The sequence below is a fragment of the Manduca sexta genome, unplaced genomic scaffold, assembly GCF_014839805.1.
Source record: "Manduca sexta isolate Smith_Timp_Sample1 unplaced genomic scaffold, JHU_Msex_v1.0 HiC_scaffold_1375, whole genome shotgun sequence".
NCBI classification, from domain to species: Eukaryota; Metazoa; Arthropoda; class Insecta; order Lepidoptera; family Sphingidae; genus Manduca; species Manduca sexta.
The window spans coordinates 1-23,378 of NW_023592233.1; the positions used below are offsets into that span (position 1 = coordinate 1).

The 23,378-nt window shown below is 46.5% G+C and overlaps 1 protein-coding gene across 1 annotated transcript; it reads left to right on the forward strand.

The window, feature by feature from the left end:
• Positions 1-15,787: 15,787 nt before the first annotated feature.
• On the forward strand, positions 15,788-18,094 carry LOC119191343. Its single transcript, XM_037445245.1, has 2 exons — positions 15,788-16,236; positions 16,721-18,094. The coding sequence occupies exon 2, from the start codon at positions 16,964-16,966 to the stop codon at positions 18,092-18,094; it is 1,131 nt and encodes a 376-aa protein (XP_037301142.1). The 5' UTR covers positions 15,788-16,236; positions 16,721-16,963.
• The last annotated feature ends 5,284 nt before the right edge of the window (positions 18,095-23,378 follow it).

Consider the following 23,378-nt stretch of genomic DNA (forward strand, 5'->3'; position numbering starts at 1 on the left):
TCCGCCCTTCTTCGGCTTGGAGCCTGGTGCGGCTTCTTGCAGCTGCCGCGCTCTTCTCGCACGTCTTCTTGCTGGTGCCATCGCGGGTGTCGAAACCGCCGCGGTAGAAGGGCCCGCTCCGGCTTGCGGCGGGGCACTGGAAGGATCCAGCGATGGGAGCGGGGATTAGTGGGGAAGGGCAGGAGCGGGAGCCTGGCGGGCTGGGCCGTCTTTTCCCCTCCGCTTTTCCTTTCTCCTTCCTTGGCTTGGCGTAGGTTCCACCAACATACCCATCGCTCACTGGGGAGTTGGACATCCCCGGGAGTAGTCTTCTTTTCGTGTGCCAGCGGTGGCCGTTGCGCTGGGCCCATGAGGATCGACTCCATTCGAGCTTGGACCCTGCTTCGACCATCGCCAGCATTTCTGTTGACGGCCCTTTGGCGGCCGCCTCAGCTTCTTCGAGGCGTCGTTTCCGAGCATTCTCCTCCTGAATCGTCTTCATATTTGCCTCGAGCCGGGCATCTCCTCAAGCCGACATATTTGCCCACTGAGGGCGGGCGTCCTCTTACTCTGCCGTCGATCGCCTGCGTCTTCGGCGCCGGTTCGTCGGTGTCGCTTGTGAGACTCAGCTGCGAAAAGCTGTTTCTTGTGTGCGAGTTCCTCCTCCAGAGCTTCTTACTGCGTACGGTGGAGCCGCTCCCCTTGAGTCGAGTCTAGACTCAGAGGCCGTACAAATTCAGCTACCACCTCCATGGGCTTCTCGCCTGTTTTCTCCTTCTGTACTTCGCCATCAGCGGGCTTTCGCCCCCGAACTCCGCCTGGCCCCGGATTCCGGAGCCGGAGAAGGCAACTTCGTCAAAAGAATAATGGGTTTTAAGTTGAGATAAGGATTCCATGATTGTTCCCACGAGTATGGGGGAAGGGGTGGTCCACCCAGGCAGTGCCCTGTACCTGGGTAAGCCTAGCGTAACCCGCACAGAGTTTCGGCGGGTACTCTGGCGGGGGTCGCACGACCGAACTACCCATCGGCCATGCATCCCTCGCGGTGCGCCGCCGCGGGATTCGGGGTGATTTTTATAGAGGTTTTCTTCCTCGCGGTCCGGGCGGTTAAGCCAAGACCCTCGGTCCGGCAGGAGCGCGAGACATATCCACAGACCTCCATACCGGGTTACGATCTATGACGGTGGCAATGAAAGGGAAAATCCCACTGCCTGCTCGGGGCGGGGTGAGCGCACACCGAGCCCGCCGACACCAGGGGACGGAACCGGGAGCTGCCCGAGATGGGCCCGACGTTGTCTAGTCGACGGCGGAAAATATCGTCAGCGGGCCTACTCGCCAACGCCACAAGTGACGGAGACAGTCGACGACGACACTGTCCGACGGCGTAACTAGACGGCGGCCGCCGCGAAGGCGACGACCGTCAACAACTCGTTGTCAGGATATTCGCCGGCGCGCAGATCAGCCTGATCGGTCTGATCGACGCGCCGTTGCCCAAGGTGCACCACGAGGAGGTTTCCTGACTAGCACCCCACCCCAACCTAACCTAACCCCTAACCTAACCTAACCTAACCTAACCTAACCTAACCTAACCTTTTTTTTACTTTGGTTTCGCGGAGAAAGTACCTTATTACTACCGCCCAGCCTTCGCGGGGGCGACTGAGCGGTTATGTTGGGGTAGCCGTTGCCTTACGACCCGACAATTGAGCGGCCCGGAACCCACGGGCGGCGGTCGGGCCGAGTCTAACCCTAACAAACTAGTCCCTACGCAACGACCTACCAACTAAAACTCCGCGTTGACCCTCTTCGGCGCATAGGGACGACTGCGTGCTACCTCGTGACATCAGGTCCGAGTTTCGTCCGCGGCCGCCCTGCGCGGTGCCGCGGCCCGTCTCTAAATGGGGGCTCCTAGCCCCGCGCACCGAAGGACGCTCTCAGCGACAGCGGCAGCGAGAGGTCAACACCACACTCCCGCCCATCCCGGGGTCAACCGAAAGTGTGCGATGAACGCACTACACGCACTGAAAAGTGCGCGCGCACTAGGACGGACAGCCCCCTGCTGCCCGCCGACGACCCCCTTCGTGGCCCCTATTAGTCGCCTCTTACGACAGGCAGGGGTTTACCGTGGTGGTATTCTCCAAACGCCCCCATTCCACAGGGCGGGAGACGCCGGTCAGTCGTCCACCCGGCGCCTCCTACGTCTTGCCGCGCCGTGGCGCCTGTCCAGCCACTGTGCAAAGACAGGACGCACTGCCGCGACGGCCCGAAGCCCCGCTGACGGGGCCTCCAGCCTGAGACGCCACTCCTCCACGGCGGCTCGCCGTAGGGAGGCCCTCTTGGCCTCCACCTCCTTCAGGGCCGGACGCTGCCCGTTCCTGAACGCCTCCTCCCTCCAATGGAATGTATCGGAGAGCCTTGGCGTCCACATCACAGCGCAGGAATCCGGCCAAAATACTAGCCGCCACGAACGAGACCGTGCGATACGCCCGTATGGCCCGCTGCGCAATGACCCGCTGCGGGCCCGCAGAAAAACGGCAGAACGCTCCCCTAGGGCGTCAGCCCAGACCGGGCTGCCGTATAGTGCTATGGATCGCGCACGACCCCGTGGTATAACCTTCGACAAGGGATATTTGGACCTTCCAGGTTGGGCAGCAGGCTGGAAAGAGCGCCCGCCGCCCTGGTCAACTTTGTCCTTAAGCTTTTAAAAGGGGCGCTGAACTCCCACCGGCTATCCAAACTCAAACCTACCTACTTCATGGTATTGCCGATGGGACTCCGCACCCCCTCCCCTCCGCTGTGGGCACCGGCCGGGGGCCCCCTCCGAGGCCCGTGAAAGCAGATGGCCTCGGTCTTCTCGAGGCCACCTTTAAACCTAAACGCCGAATGCGGCTCACTACATGACCGGTGCCCACCGCCGCCAGGATCGCGGCGCCCTGGAAGGTCTTAGACTTCGCCGTGACCAACGTGTCATCCGCATAACACGTCGTCGACGCCCCAGAGATTGGCACCACGGAGCACCCAGTCGTACCCGATGTTCCACAAGAGGGGCCTAGAACCGACCCCTGTGGAACACCGCACGACATCGCTCTTCGGTGCCGCCTGTCGGCGCCCGGATACACCACGTACCTGTCAGAAGGTACGCGTGCACCAGACGCCTGAGATAGGGCGGCACCACGTGGTACCGCAGTGCTTCGTTGATGCATGGCCAGGGGAGCGAATTGAAAGCGTTGGATATATCCAATGAAACGGCGATAACTACCTTTCCCCTGGCCACTGCTGCCTCCGCCTGCGACTTGACCCGCAGAATCGCGTGGACAGTTGAGCGTCCACTCCTAAAGCCAAACTGTTTGTCGGCCAAATTTGGGCCGACCCTCTCGAGATGCTCGACGAGGCGCGCGTGTATAAGACGCTCAAAAAGTTTGGCGACCTCGTCGAGCAGCACGATGGGCCGGTAGGCCGACGGCGACTCTGCGGGTCTCCCCTCTTTCTTAAGCAGGACGAGCTTCCCGACTTTCCAACGCGCCGGGAAGACGCCCTGCACCATACAGGCGGAGAATAGACTGCGGAGCCGCGGCCCCAGGTACTCGAGGGCTAACACCCAGGCTTTCCGGGGATGCCGTCGAGACCCGGGGCGGTGTTGCCCCGCAGTCGAGTAACACTGCTGCCTGCATTTCCGCGGGCGAAACCTCTGGAATATCCCTTGCCGAAAGTCTCGACGACGATGACGCCAACTTCCGGTGGCGCCATCGGTGGAGGAGTGGTCTCCTCGGTGGCCGGGAACAAGGCCGCGACAACGTTGGCCAATAAATCTGGCCTGAGACTCTCCGACAGTGGGGGCGCCGCCGAACGAAGCTTGTTCATAACTAGCTTGTATGGGCGCCCCCACGGGTCCGCGTCGAGAGTCTCCAAAACCTGCCGACGTGCCGCGACCTGGGCCCTGTGACTGGCCACCCGCAGCGCTCTCTTCGCGTCTTTGTAGAGGCCGTAGAGCTGGCGCTCCGGGTCTTCGTGCTCTGCTGCGCATGCGGCGGCGGCGATGTCTGGCGCATCGGCGGCGCGCAGCCACGCAACGCGCGCAACTGCGCTAACTCCGCCGACCACCAGTACACCTCCCGCCGCGGAGGACGACGGAGCGCCCGGGGCATGGCGGCGTCGCAGACATCCGACATTGCCTCCCCGAACCACTCCGCCTCCTGCTCTACCCGAACCGGACCCTCCGGCTCGGGGAGCCACGACATTGCCAGAGCGGCCAGCTCTAGGGCCTCCTTGTCGAGGCGCCTTAACGCCCACCGCGGGCCGTCCTGTCGAGGGGCACTCGGTCCACCAATACTATTGGGCCGGATACTCGGGGGCGCGGAGACATCGAACCTTATATAACGGTGGTCCGACAGCGTCTCCACGCCCACGAGGACTCTCCAGCCCTGGACACGACGTGCGACGGCGGGGCTCCCAAAAACGACAGATCCACAATAGACCCGCCGTTGTGCCGCACGCACGTGTCCACCGACCCCTGTTCAGGATGACCAGGCCGACGGAAATCGCCCATTCCTCCAGGACCTCACCGCGAGCGTCGGTCGCCGGCGAACCCAGACCGCGGACTTCGCGTTGAAGTCGCCGGCGACGATCGCCGGGTGAGGTTGGCCCTGCTCAACCAGGGCCCCAGCCGAACGAGAAAAGATTCGAACTCGGCCAGAGGTCTGTTGGGGAGAAATAAACTCCTACAATCCACAAGTCCCCAACAGAGCCGCGACGCATCCCTGGCCCTTCTCGACTTTTGCGAAGGGCGGGGAGCCAGCGGTACCCTGGTGATGGCCACCGACCCGTCGATGTCCCCTACCCAGTTATCGCGGGGAGGGACAAAATACGGTTCGGCGACCACGGCCACTTGCACCGACCACTGCGCCAGGCTTTGGGACAACAGGTCCTGGGCGCGGGCGCAGTGGTTGATGTTCGCCTGGAGGAAAACTAGGTCCATTACTGATGGGCGATCTCCTCCACGTCCATCTCGGCCACTGGTTGCGGTGGGCCCGCCGCCTGCGGCTGGGACAGAACCTCAGCCGCGGCGGCATTCCTTCCTTGGGGGCGGCGCCGGTTGCGTCGGGAGGGGCAGAACAAGCCTTCCCCGAGCCGGTGCCTGGCGGGCCTGCCGGCGGCAGCGCAGACTGCGCAGTTCGCCGGGGCCTTGCACTCGCGGGTTTTAGGCCTGACCGCAGCGATAGCACAATTCGCTGCGGTCCACCGCGCAGTCGCAGCGCTCCCTAACGTGCCCGCCTCCAGGCACCGGAAGCACCGCAGGCCGCGACTCGAGGACAGTTACTCGAGCCGCGGTCCAACCGATCAGTATTCGGCCCGCCCCCTTCACCTCCTCCGAATTGGCCCCGGGCACCTCATACATGGGGGCGCCCGCGGCCGTAAACTTCGGCTTTAGCCTCGAGATATCCAATCCGGTGAGGTCCACGCGATTCTGTGCGTCCGTGAGGACGCCCTTGTACGTCATCCCCTTTGCTACTGCTGCCGGCGTCAGCGAGATTACCACGGCCGCAGAACGTGGCGGTCGCAGTTTTGGTTCTTTTTGGCGCGTCGGTTTCGGCGGCTGCGCGCTGGATGTTGGCGCTGCTGTCGACTTCCCCTTCTTCTTCCTTCTGGCCACCTCGACCCATGGCGTCTCCATAGAGGCAGGGGCCGGCGGCAGCGGACGGGGCTCTGGAGCGGGTTGACTTGCCGGCTCTTTTCTTCCGCCCTTCTTCGGCTTGGAGCCTGGTGCCGGCTTCTTTGTAGGCGCGGCGCTCTTCTCTCGTCTTCTTGCGGTTGCTGGCGCCATCGCGGGTGTCGACGCCGCCGCTGTAGAAGGGCCCGCTACGGCTTGCGGCGGAGCGCTGGAAGGCCCAGCAATGGGAGCGGGGATAGTGGGGGCAGGAGCGGGAGCCTGAGTGGGCTGGGCCGTCTTTTTTCCCCTCCCTTTTCCTTTCTCCTTCCTCGGCTTGGCGTAGGTTCCACTAACATAACCATCGCTCACTGGGAGTTGGACATCCCCGGGAGTAGTCTTCTTCTCGTGTGCCAGCGGCGGCCGTTGCGCTGGGCCCATGAGGATCGACTCCATTCGAGCTTGGACCCTCGCCTCGACCATCGCCAGCATCTCTTCTGTTGACGGCCCTTTGGCGGCCGCCTCCAGCTCTTCGAGGCGTCGTTTTAGAGCAGTGTTCTCCTCCTGAATCGTCTTCATATTTGCCTCGAGCCGGGCACAATTCTCCTGCCACTTCTTTGCCTCGCTCTCGAGGCGAGCGATTGCAGCGGACTCAGGTTGGTCGACATACCTGGCAATTTTATTCGTTACCCAGTTTAATGCCTTCTGGGAAGTGCCTTTGAGGTTTCCAGATTTCCTCACTGTTGTGCGTACTACCTGGACACACTGTCTTAGGTCTTCCCTCAGCACGGGTCGGTCCTCATCTTCGGTTTCTGATGCCTTGGGAAGGATCGGCGACTTGACAAAATGGAGCCGGTCCTCCAGCTCCTTGTCGGCCTTCTTCTTCGCCTCCTCGCGCTGGAGCTTATCCCGCTCGAGCTGAGCCTTCCTCAAGCCGACATATTTGCCGACTGAGGGCGGGCGTCCTCTTCCTCTGCTGTCGGTTGTTTGCGACTTTGGCGCTGGTTCGTCAGTGTCGCTGGTGAGTTGCGACAAACTGTGCCTTGAGCGCGAGTTCCTCCTCCAGAGTTTTTTGCTGCGTACGGTGGAGCCGCTCCCACTTGAGTCCGAGTCTAGACTCAAAGGCCGTACAAACTCATCTGCCACCTCCATGGGCTTCACACCCGTTTTCTCCTTCTCTACATCTCCATCAGCGGGCTTTCGCCCCCCGAACTCCGCCTCCCCAACCCCGGATTCCAGAGCCGGAGAAGGCAACTTCTTCAAAAGAATTATTGGGTTTTTTATATTTTGTAAGGATTCCATGATTGTTCCCACGAGTATGGGGGAAAGGGTGGTCCGCCCAGGCAGTGCCCCCTGTACCTGGGTAAGCCTAGCGTAACCCGCGCAGAGTGTCGGCCGGTACTCTGGCGGGGGTCGCACTCGAGACCGAACTACCCATCGGCCATGCATCCCTCGCGGTGCGCCGCCGCTTGAGATTCGGGGTGATTTTTATAGAGGTTTTCTTCCTCGCGGTCCGGGCGGTTAAGCCAAGACCCTCGGTCCGGCAGGAGCGCGAGACATATCCACAGACCTCCATACCGGGTTACGATCTATGACGGTGGCAATGAGAGGGAAAATCCCCCACTGCCTGCTCGGGGCGGGTGAGCGCACACCGAGCCCGCCGACACCCCCGGGACGGAACCGGAGCTGCCCGAAATGGGCCCCACGACGTTGGCCTAGTCGACGGCGGGAAATATCGTCAGCGGGCCTACTCGCCAACGCCACAAGTGACGGTGAAAACTAGTCGACGACGACACTACCCGACGGCGTAACTAGACGGCGGCCGCCGCAAGAGGCGACGACCGTCAACAACTCGTTGTCAGGATATTCGCCGGCGCGCAGATCAGCCTGATCGGTCTGATCGACGCGCCGTTGCCCAGGGTGCACCACGAGGAGGTTTCCTGACCTAGCACCCCAACCTAACCTAACCTAACCTAACCTAACCTAACCTAACCTAACCTAACCTAACCTAACCTAACCTAACCTAACCTAACCTAACCTAACCTAACCTAAACCTAAACCTAAACCTAAACCTAAACCTAAACCTAAACCTAAACCTAAACCTAAACCTAAACCTAAACCTAAACCTAAACCTAAACCTAAACCTAAACCTAAACCCAAACCTAAACCTAAACCCAAACCCAAACCCAAACCCAAACCTAAACCTAAACCTAAACCTAAACCTAAACCTAAACCTAAACCTAAACCTAAACCTAAACCTAAACCTAAACCTAAACCTAAACCTAAACCTAAACCTAAACCTAAACCTAAACCTAAACCTAAACCCAAACCCAAACCCAAACCTAAACCTAAACCTAAACCTAAACCTAAACCTAAACCTAAACCTAAACCTAAACCTAAACCTAAACCTAAACCTAAACCTAAACCTAAACCTAAACCTAAACCTAAACCTAAACCTAAACCTAAACCTAAACCTAAACCTAAACCTAAACCTAAACCTAAACCTAAACCTAAACCTAAACCTTAACCTAAACCTAAACCTAAACCTAAACCTAAACCTAAACCTAAACCTAAACCTAAACCTAAACCTAAACCTAAACCTAAACCTAAACCTAAACCTAAACCTAAACCTTCCTTCCTTCCTTCCTTCCTTCCTTCCTTCCTTCCTTCCTTCCTTCCTTCCTTCCTTCCTTCCTTCCTTCCTTCCTTCCTTCCTTCCTTCCTTCCTTCCTTCCTTCCTTCCTTCCTTCCTTCCTTTCTTCCTCCCTTTCTTCCTTCCTTCCTTCCTTCCTTCCTTCCTTTGAGTTTGAATTTAGTGTACAGAATAAACTTTAATTAGAGTTCGTGTCAACAACACACGTTTCATGTTTTAATTTTAAATAAGTTTTAAATAAGCAGGTTAATTTCCATAAAAAAAAAAAAAAAAAAAAAATAAAAAAAACCAGAAGTATCCGGAACACTTGTCTCCTTAAGCAACAACCACTTAGGTAATACTTGGGATGCAATGGGAGCATCCAACACAACAACGACAACAACAATGTTACAACGTTTATAGTGTTCATTATGTTAATGTAGTAAGTCGATAATAGCCTTTTCGACGTCTGGGCTTATCACGGCAGGACTTTGACCAGTTGCGATGGCGTACTAACCTGCCTAAACTCCAATAACCTTTGGTTGGCTGCCAAAAGGGGTATGCGGGAGTTATTCCCCTTGTCCTTGAAAATGCGGTAATGATTCATGTTCATAAAGTGTTTGCGCCTCTAAATGTTAACCAATTACCAATTACAATTTAGCCCTGTATAGTCTCATAATATTCGCGGTTCGTATAACTGATTTCGTTTTGTTGAGCACGGCATATTTTTTTATTCCTTTGGTCCTCGTAGGGGTTTGCGTGATTCGCTTAAGTTTGAGGATTGTGTTTCGCAAGATAATATATTCCGCTTTTTAGATGTAAGTCGTCATAATACACCGCCATCTCGTCAACATCGCCGGAACTGCAAGATGATCGATGCAGTGACACAACTGCAGTGATATCACATAGCAATCACGATAGATGGCGACATCGATCCTGAATCACGCTTGCATAATTTGCGCGACGTGCAGCATGTATACCACCTCCGAATAGGAACCGTCGGAGGGGCCGCGGCCGGTCAGGCGCAACATCTGCCTGACTGGAAATCTTCCCCTTCCATAGAGGAATGTAACCATCTGTTCCTCTACAGCGGCATTAACCTTTACGCCGCTACAACCCTGAATATAACAGTAACGAACGAAGAGTATTTATGTCATCAGACTCTAAGGAAGTACTTAAACATTATTCTTGGTCGTCGTAAAGTTAAAATCTAGAAAATTATAAAACCTAGAAAACAAAGTTAGAATTGTATTGCTTATTCATCTTATAGACTAGATTGTAATTTACTGGTAAGGGGCCGTTCAAGTATTACGTACCTCAATTTTTGAAGATTTTTGACCCCCACTCCCCCTCCAAAAGTTACGTCACTAAACGTAATTACATTCACAATTATTTTATGCAAAATACCGTAAAATCGCTAAAATACCTTTGTTAATGTAGTAAAATAAAAAAAAAAAAATTACTATCGAAGTTTCCGCTGCGGCGGGCTCGAAGTATGGAGGGAGGGGGAATATGCTCGGTGCCTCGCGCGATGTCCAACTGAGGACTATCTTTGTCATAATAATTTTACCATCTTAAGCATCTTCCCTTCGTAATTATTGAAATAGGGTACTTACTTCTTATTATTTTGCTCCCTCCCATGCCGGCATAGGTACTACCACGGGCGCCGCCAAGAGTAGTTTTATGGTGGTGCATCTGCACCTAAGCACTATATGAGTAACATATAAGATTTTTTTTTTTTTTTCAATTTGCGCGGGTATTTGATAATGCTTTATCATAAGTAATACTTCTGCGATCGATAGTTTCCATGGTTGCAGATTTATTCAGTGACTTATTGATATGTACGCGAACAATTATAAAAAAGTTTATATCTACACTCGAGCTGCGACTCAAACATCATAACCCGAGCGTCAACTAGTAATAAAGTAACTTTGAACCTGACCAGCCGTTTTACTCGAGTTAATCACCAGCAGAGGGAAATACTCGTGTAAAAGACAGCCTACTGATTTTTTTAAGTAAAGTAGTATTTTATGCGTATATTAAAAATAAAAATGTCCGTGGGTACCGGATATATGTTCATAACAATTTCGTAATTCTTGAGGTAACAATGTATGCGAGCCATTGCTTAGTTATCGAAATCTACCGCCCAAGACGAACGGCGCGTCGGAACTAATAAACAAACCATCACCCGCCAGGGGCTACAAGCAGGTACTCGCGAATCGCGCGCGTCGCACAATGAAATTACCAAGACCTATAACATTTGGATCGGTCATATTCATTAAATTTAGTTGCGTCGTAAAGTAACTAGCTAACAAAATCTTCTTTTTTTTTTTTTTTTTTTTTTTTTTTTTTTTTTTTTTTTTTTTTTATGCTCCTACAACTGATAAGCACATTAAAAACTTTTTTAATGATAAATAAAAAAGTAATTAAAAGAAGGCTTTTTTAATTTATTTATTTATTTAAACAACCAACAAAACATACACCTTACATAGTTTTTTTAACAATTCAGTAAGTAATTGCTGCAGTGCTGTTTTAATTACCTAATTTAATAATAAAAATCATTACCTATTTCATCCTTCTTACATAAAAAAAAAAATAACACAATTTCGCGTTCATAATTAACCCGGCGAGCGTGTGATGAAAAATGTAACAAGGAGTATGTGGCGGGGTATGACATACCCCTTAAAAAATTAGCTATAAAACTTGTTTCTGAAGAAGTATTATACTATTTATTTTTTGGTATAATAAGACAATACCATCATAACGCATTGGAAATAAAACAATCGCGCCATTTTAATAATTTTATTTTTTTACCTCGATGGAAATAAGTCACTTTGAATTTCAAACAAACACTTTCAGTCTCTTAAAAACTAAACGGGACTAAAGTAAAACCAGTTTTATGATAAAAAAAAAACTTAATCGTATGATAGAATATGAAATAATTTTCTTTATAAACTAAAAAAAAAAAATACAAAATATTTTAGGAACATCTTAGGAACTGGAGATAAAATCTGTGCAGTTTTTGGAAAAAAATGTTGCATGCTCCACACAAATAGCCTTTCCTCAGCTTGTTCATGAGTATTTTGTCTTATGATTCTTTTTGTAGAGCCAATCTCTACATCTAATAAAATGACCAGGAACATTTTGAGTCGATGAAAGGGATTCGTTGATCTGGGAAGAAATTCTCTGAGGTATATATATAAGTCGGAATATATATTTTTTGCCATTTCACATCTTCAGGTGTTCGTAAACTAAAGCCAAGCCTAAGTTACGGATGAAATCGGTCCATTTAGTGTCTTTGCCCTGATTTTCACGAAACATAGGACCCCTGGGGGCCCGTGGGCCCCCTCAGAGGATCCGCAAGTAAAATAAAAGTTAAAGAAAAACTATAAAGTGCACGCTTTTGCACTCTTGTATATCTAAAAAATAAATACAGAAGTAAACTGCTAGTAAAAACAGATTTAAGAATCTAACTGAACAACATCAACCTAAACATTACGACTTTGGTCGTAAAAAAGGTTGCATAAGGTGGCATTAGTAGTCCGCACTAAATAAAAGTTTGCGAAACCCTGTTCTAGTAAGTACATCTTCTATCATGGACCGAAGTTGTTTTTTTTATTTTCAACATCCATTTTCTATTAAAATCTACAATTAAACAAAGAAAATAAGTTAAAATAGCAGAAAAAAAGCAATGTTAGTTTTTGTCACACCAGCTATGTGGCGGGGTATCACGTACCCGAACTCAGTTTGCAAGCGTGTAACTCGAATGCAGGTTGCCGCGACACTGATCACGCCACTATTACCATCCGCAACCCTGTAACTCCAGTTACTCAAAGAGACTATAAGTTTGAAAGTCAGGCACAAAAAATATACGCCAGTAATTAACATGGGGGGTATGACATACCCCGCCACAAGCTCGCCGGGTTAATGAATTGACAAGTGGAAATAAATGTCCAATCCACATTTTCTATACTTAATCCGAAATTCACAACACACGGCGCTCGTAGTCAAGGACGCCGCGCGCAGCAACGCGGCTTTGTGCCGGCCGCGCGGCGGCGACGCCATTGCACACGACGCGCGTGTTACCTATTTACAAAAACAGCTGATTGGGAGCGCGTGCGCACATTCTATCTTTTCTACATACATTCGTTCTGTTATTATGAAAATAATTTACTTCTTGTTATATTAATGGAAGTAAGGTTGTGTTAGGCACATTTTAAAATGTGCCTAAACACGGGACGTCCCCGTAAATACGGGACGTCTGGCAACATTACTTTTACACTCTATATAATGTAGGTACTGCCGAGCTCAGTAGACGCCGACGGCTTTTTGTGTACTTAAATAAAATAGTGTTCCGCAAAATGCATCGGCCGAATATGACACTATATTAATAGTATAGTGATGGGAGCCGGTTCTCGACTTGTTATAACAATACATTTATTTTTTAAATCACGGTCTATTGGATATCTAAAACTAATTAATACAGTCACTTACATATAAGTTTATCCGGCGTGTGTAATTAAGGTGATGGCATTGTCATTTTGTAACCCTAGACTTAAATTTAACTGCGAAAAAGTTATGTTGAATGAAACAGTTTACAATACGTTTCTCTAACCATAGGTCTAAAAAAAAAAAAAAAAAAAAAAAAAAAATAAAAAAAAAAAAAAAAAAAAAATTCAAACAAAATAAATATTAAAATAATAATTTTATATTTAAGTATATACCCTTTTGCCAGTACTATACTAGAAATCGTCGGAGCGGCAACATCGCACACAGTCATTGATAATATTATGCTCACGCACACGAACAAGTGATGCACACTCGGAGCGCAAGGGTAGTTCGTCGCGCCGCGCGCGCCGCGCCACAACCGAACAGCTGATGTTGTCGCTTTAACTACCTAGGGTTTTGTGTCGTGCCACATCACGCAATCAACAATTAGACCAGCAGCGACGACGCTACGCCGACGTTACAAGACACATACCTAAACATCATCATCATCATCATCAGCCACAATAAAGTCCACTGTTGAACATAAGCCTCCCCTAAAGATTTCCAGACGGGCCTGTCGAAAGCTGCCTGCATCCATCGTGTTCCCGCGACGTTTATCAAGTCGTCTGTCCACCTTGCAGGTGGACGTCTAACATACACATCACGCACTAATCATCACATTTCATTACAACAATATTTTCTATGCTCAAACTATGATCATAAGCAACAAACGACACTAATCAAACAACCACAATTGCATAAGTTAGGTACACATAACACATGATTTCTGTAATTTTAAAGTGGGTTCATTCTTTTAAATCAAAACACACACATTCTAATGTAGGTAATTATATCCATTTTAGTAGATACGTAGGTATAATAAATACATTCAACGGTTACATTTATAACACTAAAATATCATCATCAATATCAATAAAATATCATTCTGCAAGTCTGGCAATTCACACGAACAATTAATAACGAAGTTACAATCTTGATAATATTAGGTAATGTGATAGTTTGAGGTAAAAATGTCGAGCGACGGGATGCGTCACGGCGCGGCGCGGCGTTTTAATTGGTATCTAAACATATTGTATGCAAAATAGTAAATGCATTTACCAATACCTAAAGATGATTTGTAGATTGCTCGTTCCTTTAAAAGCTGTTTCATACTTCAAAGTATTTTTTAATACAGTTAATTTGTGACCTCAGTGCCGCAGTTGTATTATAGTACGGATGCTTTGCTGAGATCTCGGGATCGAATCCCGGGTCGGGCAAAATGATATTAGATTTTTCCGTTCAGTACCTATCGCAATATTCATAAATCCACATTAAAATCGTAATGACAGCCTCCGATAGAAACAGAATCGATAGATTGTGATTAGTTCAGTTTCGCGTACGCGTCAACGATGCAACTTCGCGATCGTAAAATATTCAAAATGACTAAAAATATTTCTAAAAATAAACTCTATTTTATACACGTTAAGGTCGCATTTAGGGGACCACTTTAGCGAATTCCACAAAGTAGCGGCAAGGGTCTGGAGCAGGGATGTATGGAGCTCCGTAACCGAAACCGAAACCGAAACTATCGGATATCCGAAATAAAAATATATCCGTAACCGTAACCGTATCCGTTATAAAAGTTGCGGATAATATGTTCCGACAGGTTTATGTTTCACCGCTCACGCGCCACGAGAATCTTGTATAGTTTGTTTGTTATTTTTAGTCATAACATAACTTCATTCATAAATAGTCATTTTTTATTTAGGAGTAGGTAGGTACTTAATTTAATAAAGTAAAGGAAAAGTGTTGTGTTACGTACTAAATTGATTTATAAGGACAAAATGCGTCCAAAGTAATTTAATTTGGACAGTTTTTGATTTTACTTTATTAATTTTTATTTTACTTTAATCTAATATCCGTAACGGAAACTATCCGAAACTAACGGATAATCCGAAATAATTACATTTCCGTAACCGTATCCGAAACCGATATAATTTTATTGTTATTTCCATATCCGTATCCATATCCGAAATTTCATATCCATAACATCCCTGGTCTGGAGTAGTGTTGCCTGATGTCCCGATTTGCGCGGGACGTCCCGATTTTCAGAGTTTTGGAGACGTGACCCGTTTTACACCAATAAAATTATTAAAAACCATTAAGTATTATGAAAAAATAAAGTACGCAATACGCATTCAACACTGTGTAGAGTGCGACAATGCAATCAAAATAGCACGTATCATCTCACTAGCGCTGAAGGTACATTTTTATTTTTTTCTCTTGCTTAGAGATGCTAATACCCGGCGATCTGTCCTTTGATATTAAATCAGAAATCCAATTTGAAATGCAACTTTAGCATGACTTGCAGTGTTTTTTTTTGTGAAACGCAATAAATAAAACTTAAATTAAAAACAAAAACTTGCTTTTTTATGTCCCGATCTACAACACTAAATCTCGATTTGTCTTACCTTCTTGATTTTAAACAAATTGACCCTGGTAACACTAGTCTGGAGGTACTACACGATATTTGATGAGCGAGAGTTTTACAACTAACACGTGCCCTCGCAGTGTTACCAAACTTTTTTTTTATTATAACCTTATTGTGCAATATCTTGTTTATTTTATACCTTGTATACCCATTGAAAATGAATGACTGAATCCAAAATCTCTAGTATAAGTACTTTATTACTTAACATAATGTTTCAACAATACTTTATAAAATATTGCTGCGTATTATTTTAATTAGGTAGACTTTTCATTAATCATTTCATCATAAATCATTACTTATTTTATTTTGTTATACAATTGTCTGTTAAATCTTTTAGAACATCATGTAATAAAAATAAATTTAATATCAGAATTTTTGAAATGCTGTGTCGTTTTAGCAAGCTTTTTGGTAAAAAAGTTTGTACTAACAACATTGCGTGTTAAGGCGAGAAAGAGTACGACTATTATATTGAATCTCAGAACAAGAACAAGCATATTGAATAATCGCGCGCTCTTCGGACTCGGTCAAAGACTCGGACGCATTACCATAGTGTCGCGTGACGCGCCAGCGCCGCGGCTCGCCGCCGAAGGGGCTCGCGGGGATGCGGCCCGGCAGCGGGGAGAGAGCGCACCGCGAGGGGTGCGGGGGCGCCTGCTACAGCGCTCGCCCGGCCACGCCGCCTCGCCACTCGCCCACGAACGCCCGCACGAGGACACCGTGCGGCTTGGTGCACGCAAAATTTGCCGAATTGACATGTAATTTGTAACCTAAGGAAACGTGAATATAATAATTTTGTCAAGCCCTACTTTTATTATGTTATGCGTTAACATAAAATTGGCGACCGTGACAGGACCTGCAATCTTCGGATCCAACGCAAACTGGTTTCAACGGGATCGGCGTGGCACGTTGGCGTCGCGTCGTCTCGGCCGTGTGAGGCGGCTACAGCCAACGTGGACCTGAAACGAAGAACCAAATCCAGCGGATCACAACAGTTTGCCGGTCTAAGTGAGCCCGTTCCTTTTCTTATTTCCAACTTTACCTATAATCCTGTCGACTATTTGTGTTCGTTGTTGCAAGGTTATAACCAAATTCGTTTTCATTATACCAAGGCTGTTCCATTGTGTGTTGTTGCTAAGTCAAAGCCATTTACAAGCTGCCTATCATTTGCATTCAGTTGCGCCTATTTACAGCTTGAAAGCTAAAGCATATATACTAACCCAGTTATTTTATTAAAGCAAAGCTTAAGCCAATTCCGTAACACGGGTGCGGTACCTAACGTGCGTAGGTAACCAAATTTATCGTCTCAAATAAAATTGAGTCATTTCCCATGCAACTATTTTATGCCGCATTATTTTTGTGTTTGCAAGCCTCATATTTAAAGTGATTTATTGCTAAATTTGTACTCCCAGGTTGGGCATTCCAGCACGCCTAATTTTCGAAATCTGCTATCCCACTCCCTGCTCTTGTGCTTACGTTGCATGACTTACAGCTATTGCGGTGCGCGGCAGGGCTTCGCACAGAGCTTCTTCCCAAAAACCAAGTCGCGTCGGCGCAGCGCAACGCTGCGCGGCGCGGTGACCCTACGGCCAGCGCGGCGTGAACCGGTTTTATCCAGATCGACGCGGCGCGCTCGGTGAAGTGAGGAGCGTAGTAGTCCACTACGCAAGCGTATGCATGCAATATATTTTTCTAACTAATCTATTGTTTTAAATTTGCACGTTTACTTATTACGATGGAGGAAAATAATTACAAACGTCTCAATTTGAAACGCGCGTCTATTAAAGGCCGCGTAACTAAGTTTAATAATCAATTAGAAGTTTTAAAGGGTCAAATGTTAGATCAAACTCAGATTAACGTGCTAAAGCAAAGGTTAGCTAAAATAGAGGCCCTATTCGTTGAATTCGACAGTGTGCAAGATAGTATTGAGGCGTTAGACGAGAAAGGTTTAAGTGCAGAGTTAGACAATAGAGAAAATGTCGAGCAGTCCTTTTACAATTCTATCGCTGAAGCCCAAAATATTATTTCGAAGTGTAGTACAACAAATGTTTCATCTAGTGAACAAGGTAATGTCACTTTGATCGACAAAGATGATCAAGAAGTCATTGGATTCCGTTTGCCAGTCATAAAAATAAGTAAATTTGACGGAACATTTAATAAGTGGTTAGAATTTCGCGACACTTTTAGTTCGTTGATACACAATAATTCTAAAATAAATAATATTCATAAATTTCATTATTTAAATTCCTATTTAGAGGGCGAAGCAGCTAGGGTAATTTGTAATCTTGAAGTTTCCGAAATTAATTATCCTGAAGCTTGGGATCTTCTTTGCAAACGTTACAACAATACTCGTCAACTCATAAATAATCACCTAAAGTCCTTGTTCAATATTGAGCCGTTGCGTGAGACTGATAAATCCTTGAGATTCCTAGCAGATCATGTCACAAAGAATTTACGTGCTCTTAATACATTAAAGCAACCCACTGAGCATTGGGATACCTTAGTCGTACACATGGTCTCATCGAAGTTAGACTCCAATACGCGCTTTAAATGGGAGGAGTATATACAATCAAATGTCAACGTACTCGAAGTACCCAGTTTAGAGAATTTTATGACGTTTATAAAGGGTCGAGCTGATATTCTAGAGTCTGTCTATCGCAGTAAGCATGACAAAACCTCCAAGTTGCATACCAATCCTAATCAGAGCACCAAATATAATTTAGTTTCAAACCCAAGGTCATTTGTTAGCTCTGAGCGGGGTGACTCATCCTCACCAAGGTCTATTAAGTGTGTCTTTGTAACAACAAAGACCATAGGAATTATGAGTGCTCAGAATTTCAATCAAAATCAATTGATGATAGACTAACCATAGTCACAGACCTAAAATTATGTCGCAATTGTCTGCATAGGGGTCATTATCAGAATGCCTGCAAGATGCCAGGCACATGTAAAAAATGTAAAAGGCGTCATAACACGCTCCTACATATTCCAACAGAATCCCACACAAATGATAACAATTCTGTGCCTATTACATTATCAACTGTTTCTTCCTCCGAGACACTACTATGTACTGCATTAGTTGATATAATTAATCCGGCCACGAGTGAATTTGTCACTACTAAGGCGCTATTAGATAGTGGTAGCCAGTCTTCATTCATAACTGAAGCTCTCACAGCGAAACTAAATTTAACTTCTTTACATTCCAATATTCAAAATGTTGTTGGTATAGGCAACACTGTTGCCAAACTCAATTCAAAGCGTTGCGATGTGTGCCTCCGGTCAAGGATAGGTTCTTTCAGTGCCAAGATTTCATGTCTAGTCATACCCCAAATATCCGGAAAATTACCTAGGTCACTGATAGATATAGCACACATTGATTTGCGGTCCATTAAATTAGCAGACCCCAACTTTTACAAACCTTCTGACATAGGATTGCTAATAGGTGCCGACTTGTTTTGGACAATTATAGGAACCAAACAGCGTTCTTTAGGAAATGGTAATCCTATCCTGCGTGAGTCCAAGCTAGGGTGGCTCATCGCTGGTCCAATATATAATGTTAAATTGGATGCTTGTCTTGATATCAAATCCTCCACTAAATGTAATTTTAGTAGCATGGCAGACAACGATAGTTTAGTAGAGCTACACAATGATTTACAGAAATTCTGGAAAATTGAAAGTTTGCCACAAAGGCCACTTCTCACAGACCAAGAAAGGGTTTGTGAGGCTCATTTCTTGCAGCACACGGAACGTAATCCAGAAGGTCGTTTCTGTGTCAAGCTGCCCCTGTTAGAAAGTCCAGAGCATTTAGGTGATTCCTACCTCATAGCCAAACGGAGATTCCTAAATCTCGAACGCCGCTTTCGTAAACAACCCGAACTAAAGGAATCATATGTAAGGTTTATGGAAGAATATTCTCAGCTAGGACATTTGTCCACATCAGAAAAGGATCAACCTGAGTGTGCCTATTTTGTTCCACATCACCCAATCATTCGGGAGGATAGTGAATCCACACGCCTTCGCGTTGTATTTGACGCTTCAGCTCGTACCTCATCTGGGCTATCTGTAAATGACATACAAATGGTAGGGCCAACGGTTCAAGACTCTCTGTTCAATATCTTAATCCGGTTCCGACAAGGCCGCTATGTATTGTCAGCGGATATAGAAAAATGTATAGGTAGGTGTTAGTTGACGAATCTGACCGCAATCTGCAGCTGATTCTATGGCGGAACGACGAAGACAAACCATTACAAACGCTCAAACTTAACACTGTTACGTATGGGTTTGCTAGCGCTAGTTATCTTGCAACTAGGTGCCTCTGGCAAGTAGGTGAGGAATGCAACAATGATTTAATTAAAACTATTATCCAAAAAGATTTCTATGTTGACGATTTGCTGACATCTAGTGACGATGAGTACCAATTGTGTAAGATACAAGAATCAACGCATTTGATCCTTGCCAAGGCTGGTTTTAATCTGCGAAAATATCGTTCTAATTCACCATCCATCCTTTCTTCCAACAGCATTCAATCAAGTGGCAACTTAAATTTAAGTCAATCAACAAACACGCTTGGTCTGGATTGGAATCCCCTTTCAGACACTCTTCAATTTCCTATTACTATGGTAGATTCTCAGATTGTTACAAAGAGAACAATTTTGTCCACTACATTCAAGATATTTGATCCTTTAGGTCTATTATCATTGTCTACTATAATCCCCAAAATTTTAATTCAGACCTTATGGTCATTAAAACTTGACTGGGATGATCCTGCACCCAGCCAAGTTGTTGAAATATGGAAACAATTTATTGATGGTCTTAAGTCAATTTCATCTCTGTCCATACCTAGATGGACGTCCATAGCAGATCCAACTGCGGTGGAAATGCATTGTTTCTGTGACGCATCTCAACGCGCATACGGTGCATGCTTGTACCTTCGATCAACCGACACAGAAGGAAAGGCGCACATCCACCTTCTGTGTGCCAAATCTCGCGTTGCTCCTGCCTCCAATCCTATCACGATACCCCGCCTCGAACTTTCGGGAGCATTGCTCGCTGCTGAGATGTCGTGCGCGGTAACTCAAGCTTTGCGAATCGGCATATCGCGACATTTTTACTGGACGGATTCCAGTGTAGTCCTTGGCTGGCTGCGTAATGGCTCTTCCAATTTAAAAACTTTTGTTGCCAATCGAGTCGCAGCTATAAGAGAACTGTCTGACACAGATTCATGGCATCATGTTCCCACTGAACACAATCCGGCTGACCTTCTTTCTCGTGGAGTACATCCTCAGCAGATTGCAGTCTGCGATTTATGGTGGCATGGTCCCAATTTTTTATCATTGCCTAGGTGTCATTGGCCTTGCAGTCAGCCGAAGTCTATGGAATTGAAAGACTTGCCAGAAGTTAAGTCTCATTCTGCAGCTATTTCTCATCCAGATTTGCCAACTATTGACTTTCATAAATATTCTAAGTTAAGAAAATTACAACGCATTATAGCCTATATGTACAGATTTGTTAACAATTGCAAGAAACCAAATTGCAAATCCACAGACTCTTTAACTATTTCAGAATTAGATAAGGCCTTTTATTCATTAATTTATGTTTCACAGATAGAGTCATTCACCAAGGAATATGATACTCTTTTAAAGGGCAAGTCATTAAATCCTAAGTCAAACATTGCTGCGCTAGACCCATTTTACACGATCAAATTATTAGAGTAGGGGGTAGAATCCAAGCATCAGAATACAGTTTTGACATGAAACATCCCATTTTGCTGAGCCCGAATCACAATTTTACCAAGCTTTTATTTCAACAAGAACATGAGCGACTTTTGCATGTAGGTCCTCAAGCTTTATTATGTTCCTTAAGGACGCGTTTTTGGCCCATCGGTGGCAGAAACTTGGCGCGGCGCGTTGTAAACCACTGTATGGTTTGCCGTCGTTCTAGAGGCAAAACCATCAAAATATAATGGGAAATCTCCTGCCGAAAGACTTACGCCGGATTTTCCTTTTGTTACGGTTGGCACCGATTTTGCAGGACCATTTCTGATTGCTGATCGCAAGGGGCGCGGCTGTAAGATTACGAAATGTTATTTATGCATTTTCATATGCTTTAGATATAAGTGCATTCACTTGGAAGCTGTAAGCGAATTGTCTAAGGACGCCTTTATTTTAACTTTGAAGCGCTTCATCTCTCGGAGAGGCCTGCCAAAGCAAATATTTTGCGATAATGGAAGCAATTTTGTTGCTGCTTCACGCGAACTAGGAGAATTTTTAAATGTAATGCTAATAATGTAATTGATTTTGCCGCTGGCGAAGGCATCGAATTTCGCTTCTCTCCTGCATACGCTCCTCACTTCAACGGCTTAATGGAGGCTTGTGTGAAATCCGCTAAGTTTCACATTACTAGAGTGTTAGGTGTTGCACACCTCACGTATGAGGAATTGTCTTCCCTTTTCACGCAAATAGAGAGCATTTTAAATAAGTCGACCCCTTGTCCATTGGAGCTCCTCTCCAACCGATTATTATCCTTTAACCCCGGGCCACTTTTTGATTGGTAGACCTCTTGCATCGCTTCCATCCCCGGATTTTCAAGACATTAACGAGAATCGCCTCGACAGGTTCAAGCGATTGAGCAGCTCAAACAGCACTTCTGGCAGCGCTGGAGCCGTGAATACATAGCAGAATTGCAGACAAGAACCAAGTGGCGCACAAGCTCGAGCGGCTTACAGAAAGACGACTTAGTCCTTTTGAAGGAAGAACATGCCCCACCATTGTATTGGCGTCTCGGCCGTGTGTCTGCATTGTTTCCAGGACCTGACGGTGTGGTGCGCGTCGCAGACATTGCCACTGCCAAAGGAGTGGTGCGACGAGCACTCAACAGAATTGCAGCTCTTCCGAAACCTGAAATCCTTACGAGCTAAGGTTTCCAGCGCCGGGAGTATGTCGCGTGACGCGCCAGTGCCGCGGCTCGCCGCCGAAGGGGCTCGCGGGGATGCGGCCCGGCAGTGGGGAGAGAGCGCACCGCGAGGGGTGCGGGGCGCTTCTGCTACAGCGCTCGCCCGGCCACGCCGCTCTCGCCACTGCCCACGAACGCCCGCACGAGGACACCGTGCGGCTTGGTGCACGCAAAATTTGCCGAATTGACATGTAATTTGTAACCTAAGGAAACGTGAATATAATAATTTTGTCAAGCCCTACTTTTATTATGTTATGCGTTAACACATAGTGTCTATCTAGCAAAGAAATGGTACAGAAAGCATAATATGACGTTCGGTAATGTCTACGTAGTCTTCTTTTAGATATTATGACAAGCCAAAATATTAATGTTGGAATATCATGGAGAATCTAAAAAAAATACGATACCAATACATTTAAATCTTGTAACTTTAGTAATTATGTAGGTAACTTTTTTAGTAAGAAAAGTATTTTATTAACGAAAATAACGTTTATGATTGACGAAATAATCAATACTTTTCTTTAAATGCAACAGCACATACAAAATAATTATTTCCTTGCATGATGGTATTTATTTATTGGATGTCGTTTTATTATCACGTATTGTTTGGGGGATAGGGGCTGTTTTTGTAGTAATCTCCGTATCTTATTTCAAATTCCACGACAATGAACTGCTACAACCAAGTCAGTGAGCGTATTGAGAATTCATTTGTGAGCTGACCTTCTTAACCCTATAGGTTCGGCAATAATAACATCAGCTGTGACGTAGTTCATTCACTTCATTTAAGCGCGCTAAGAGACAGCGTGATCAAAAAACCATAAATCTAAAATCGGGATTTTTGACGAAAATATTCTTTACTTATGAATAATTTTTTGCACGGTGTTAGCAGAGGTTACCATGAACCTGTGGTTTCATTTAGTAACGCGATGTCAAAATGTCCCTGTATAAGTATAAAAGTTAGTAAAACAATTTGTTTTCGTGTGCGTTATATCCTTCAGGATAACTCGAGGATTTGTATTTAATAATTTTGAAAGTATAATGTATAATTAGTGTTTGCGTATAGTTATGGTTTACCTTTCAGAAACCTATATTTAAAATATTATATGATGTATTTTGTAAATTCAGACTTTAGACCTAATCTGAATTTGGTATTTGTTAGCGGAAATTTCATTTACTAAGTTACAACAGACTCAAATATT

Coding starts and splice junctions, on each gene's coding strand:
- LOC119191343 (XM_037445245.1), top strand. CDS start 16,964: ATGGAGGAAAATAATTACAAACGTCTCAATTTGAAACGCGCGTCTATT.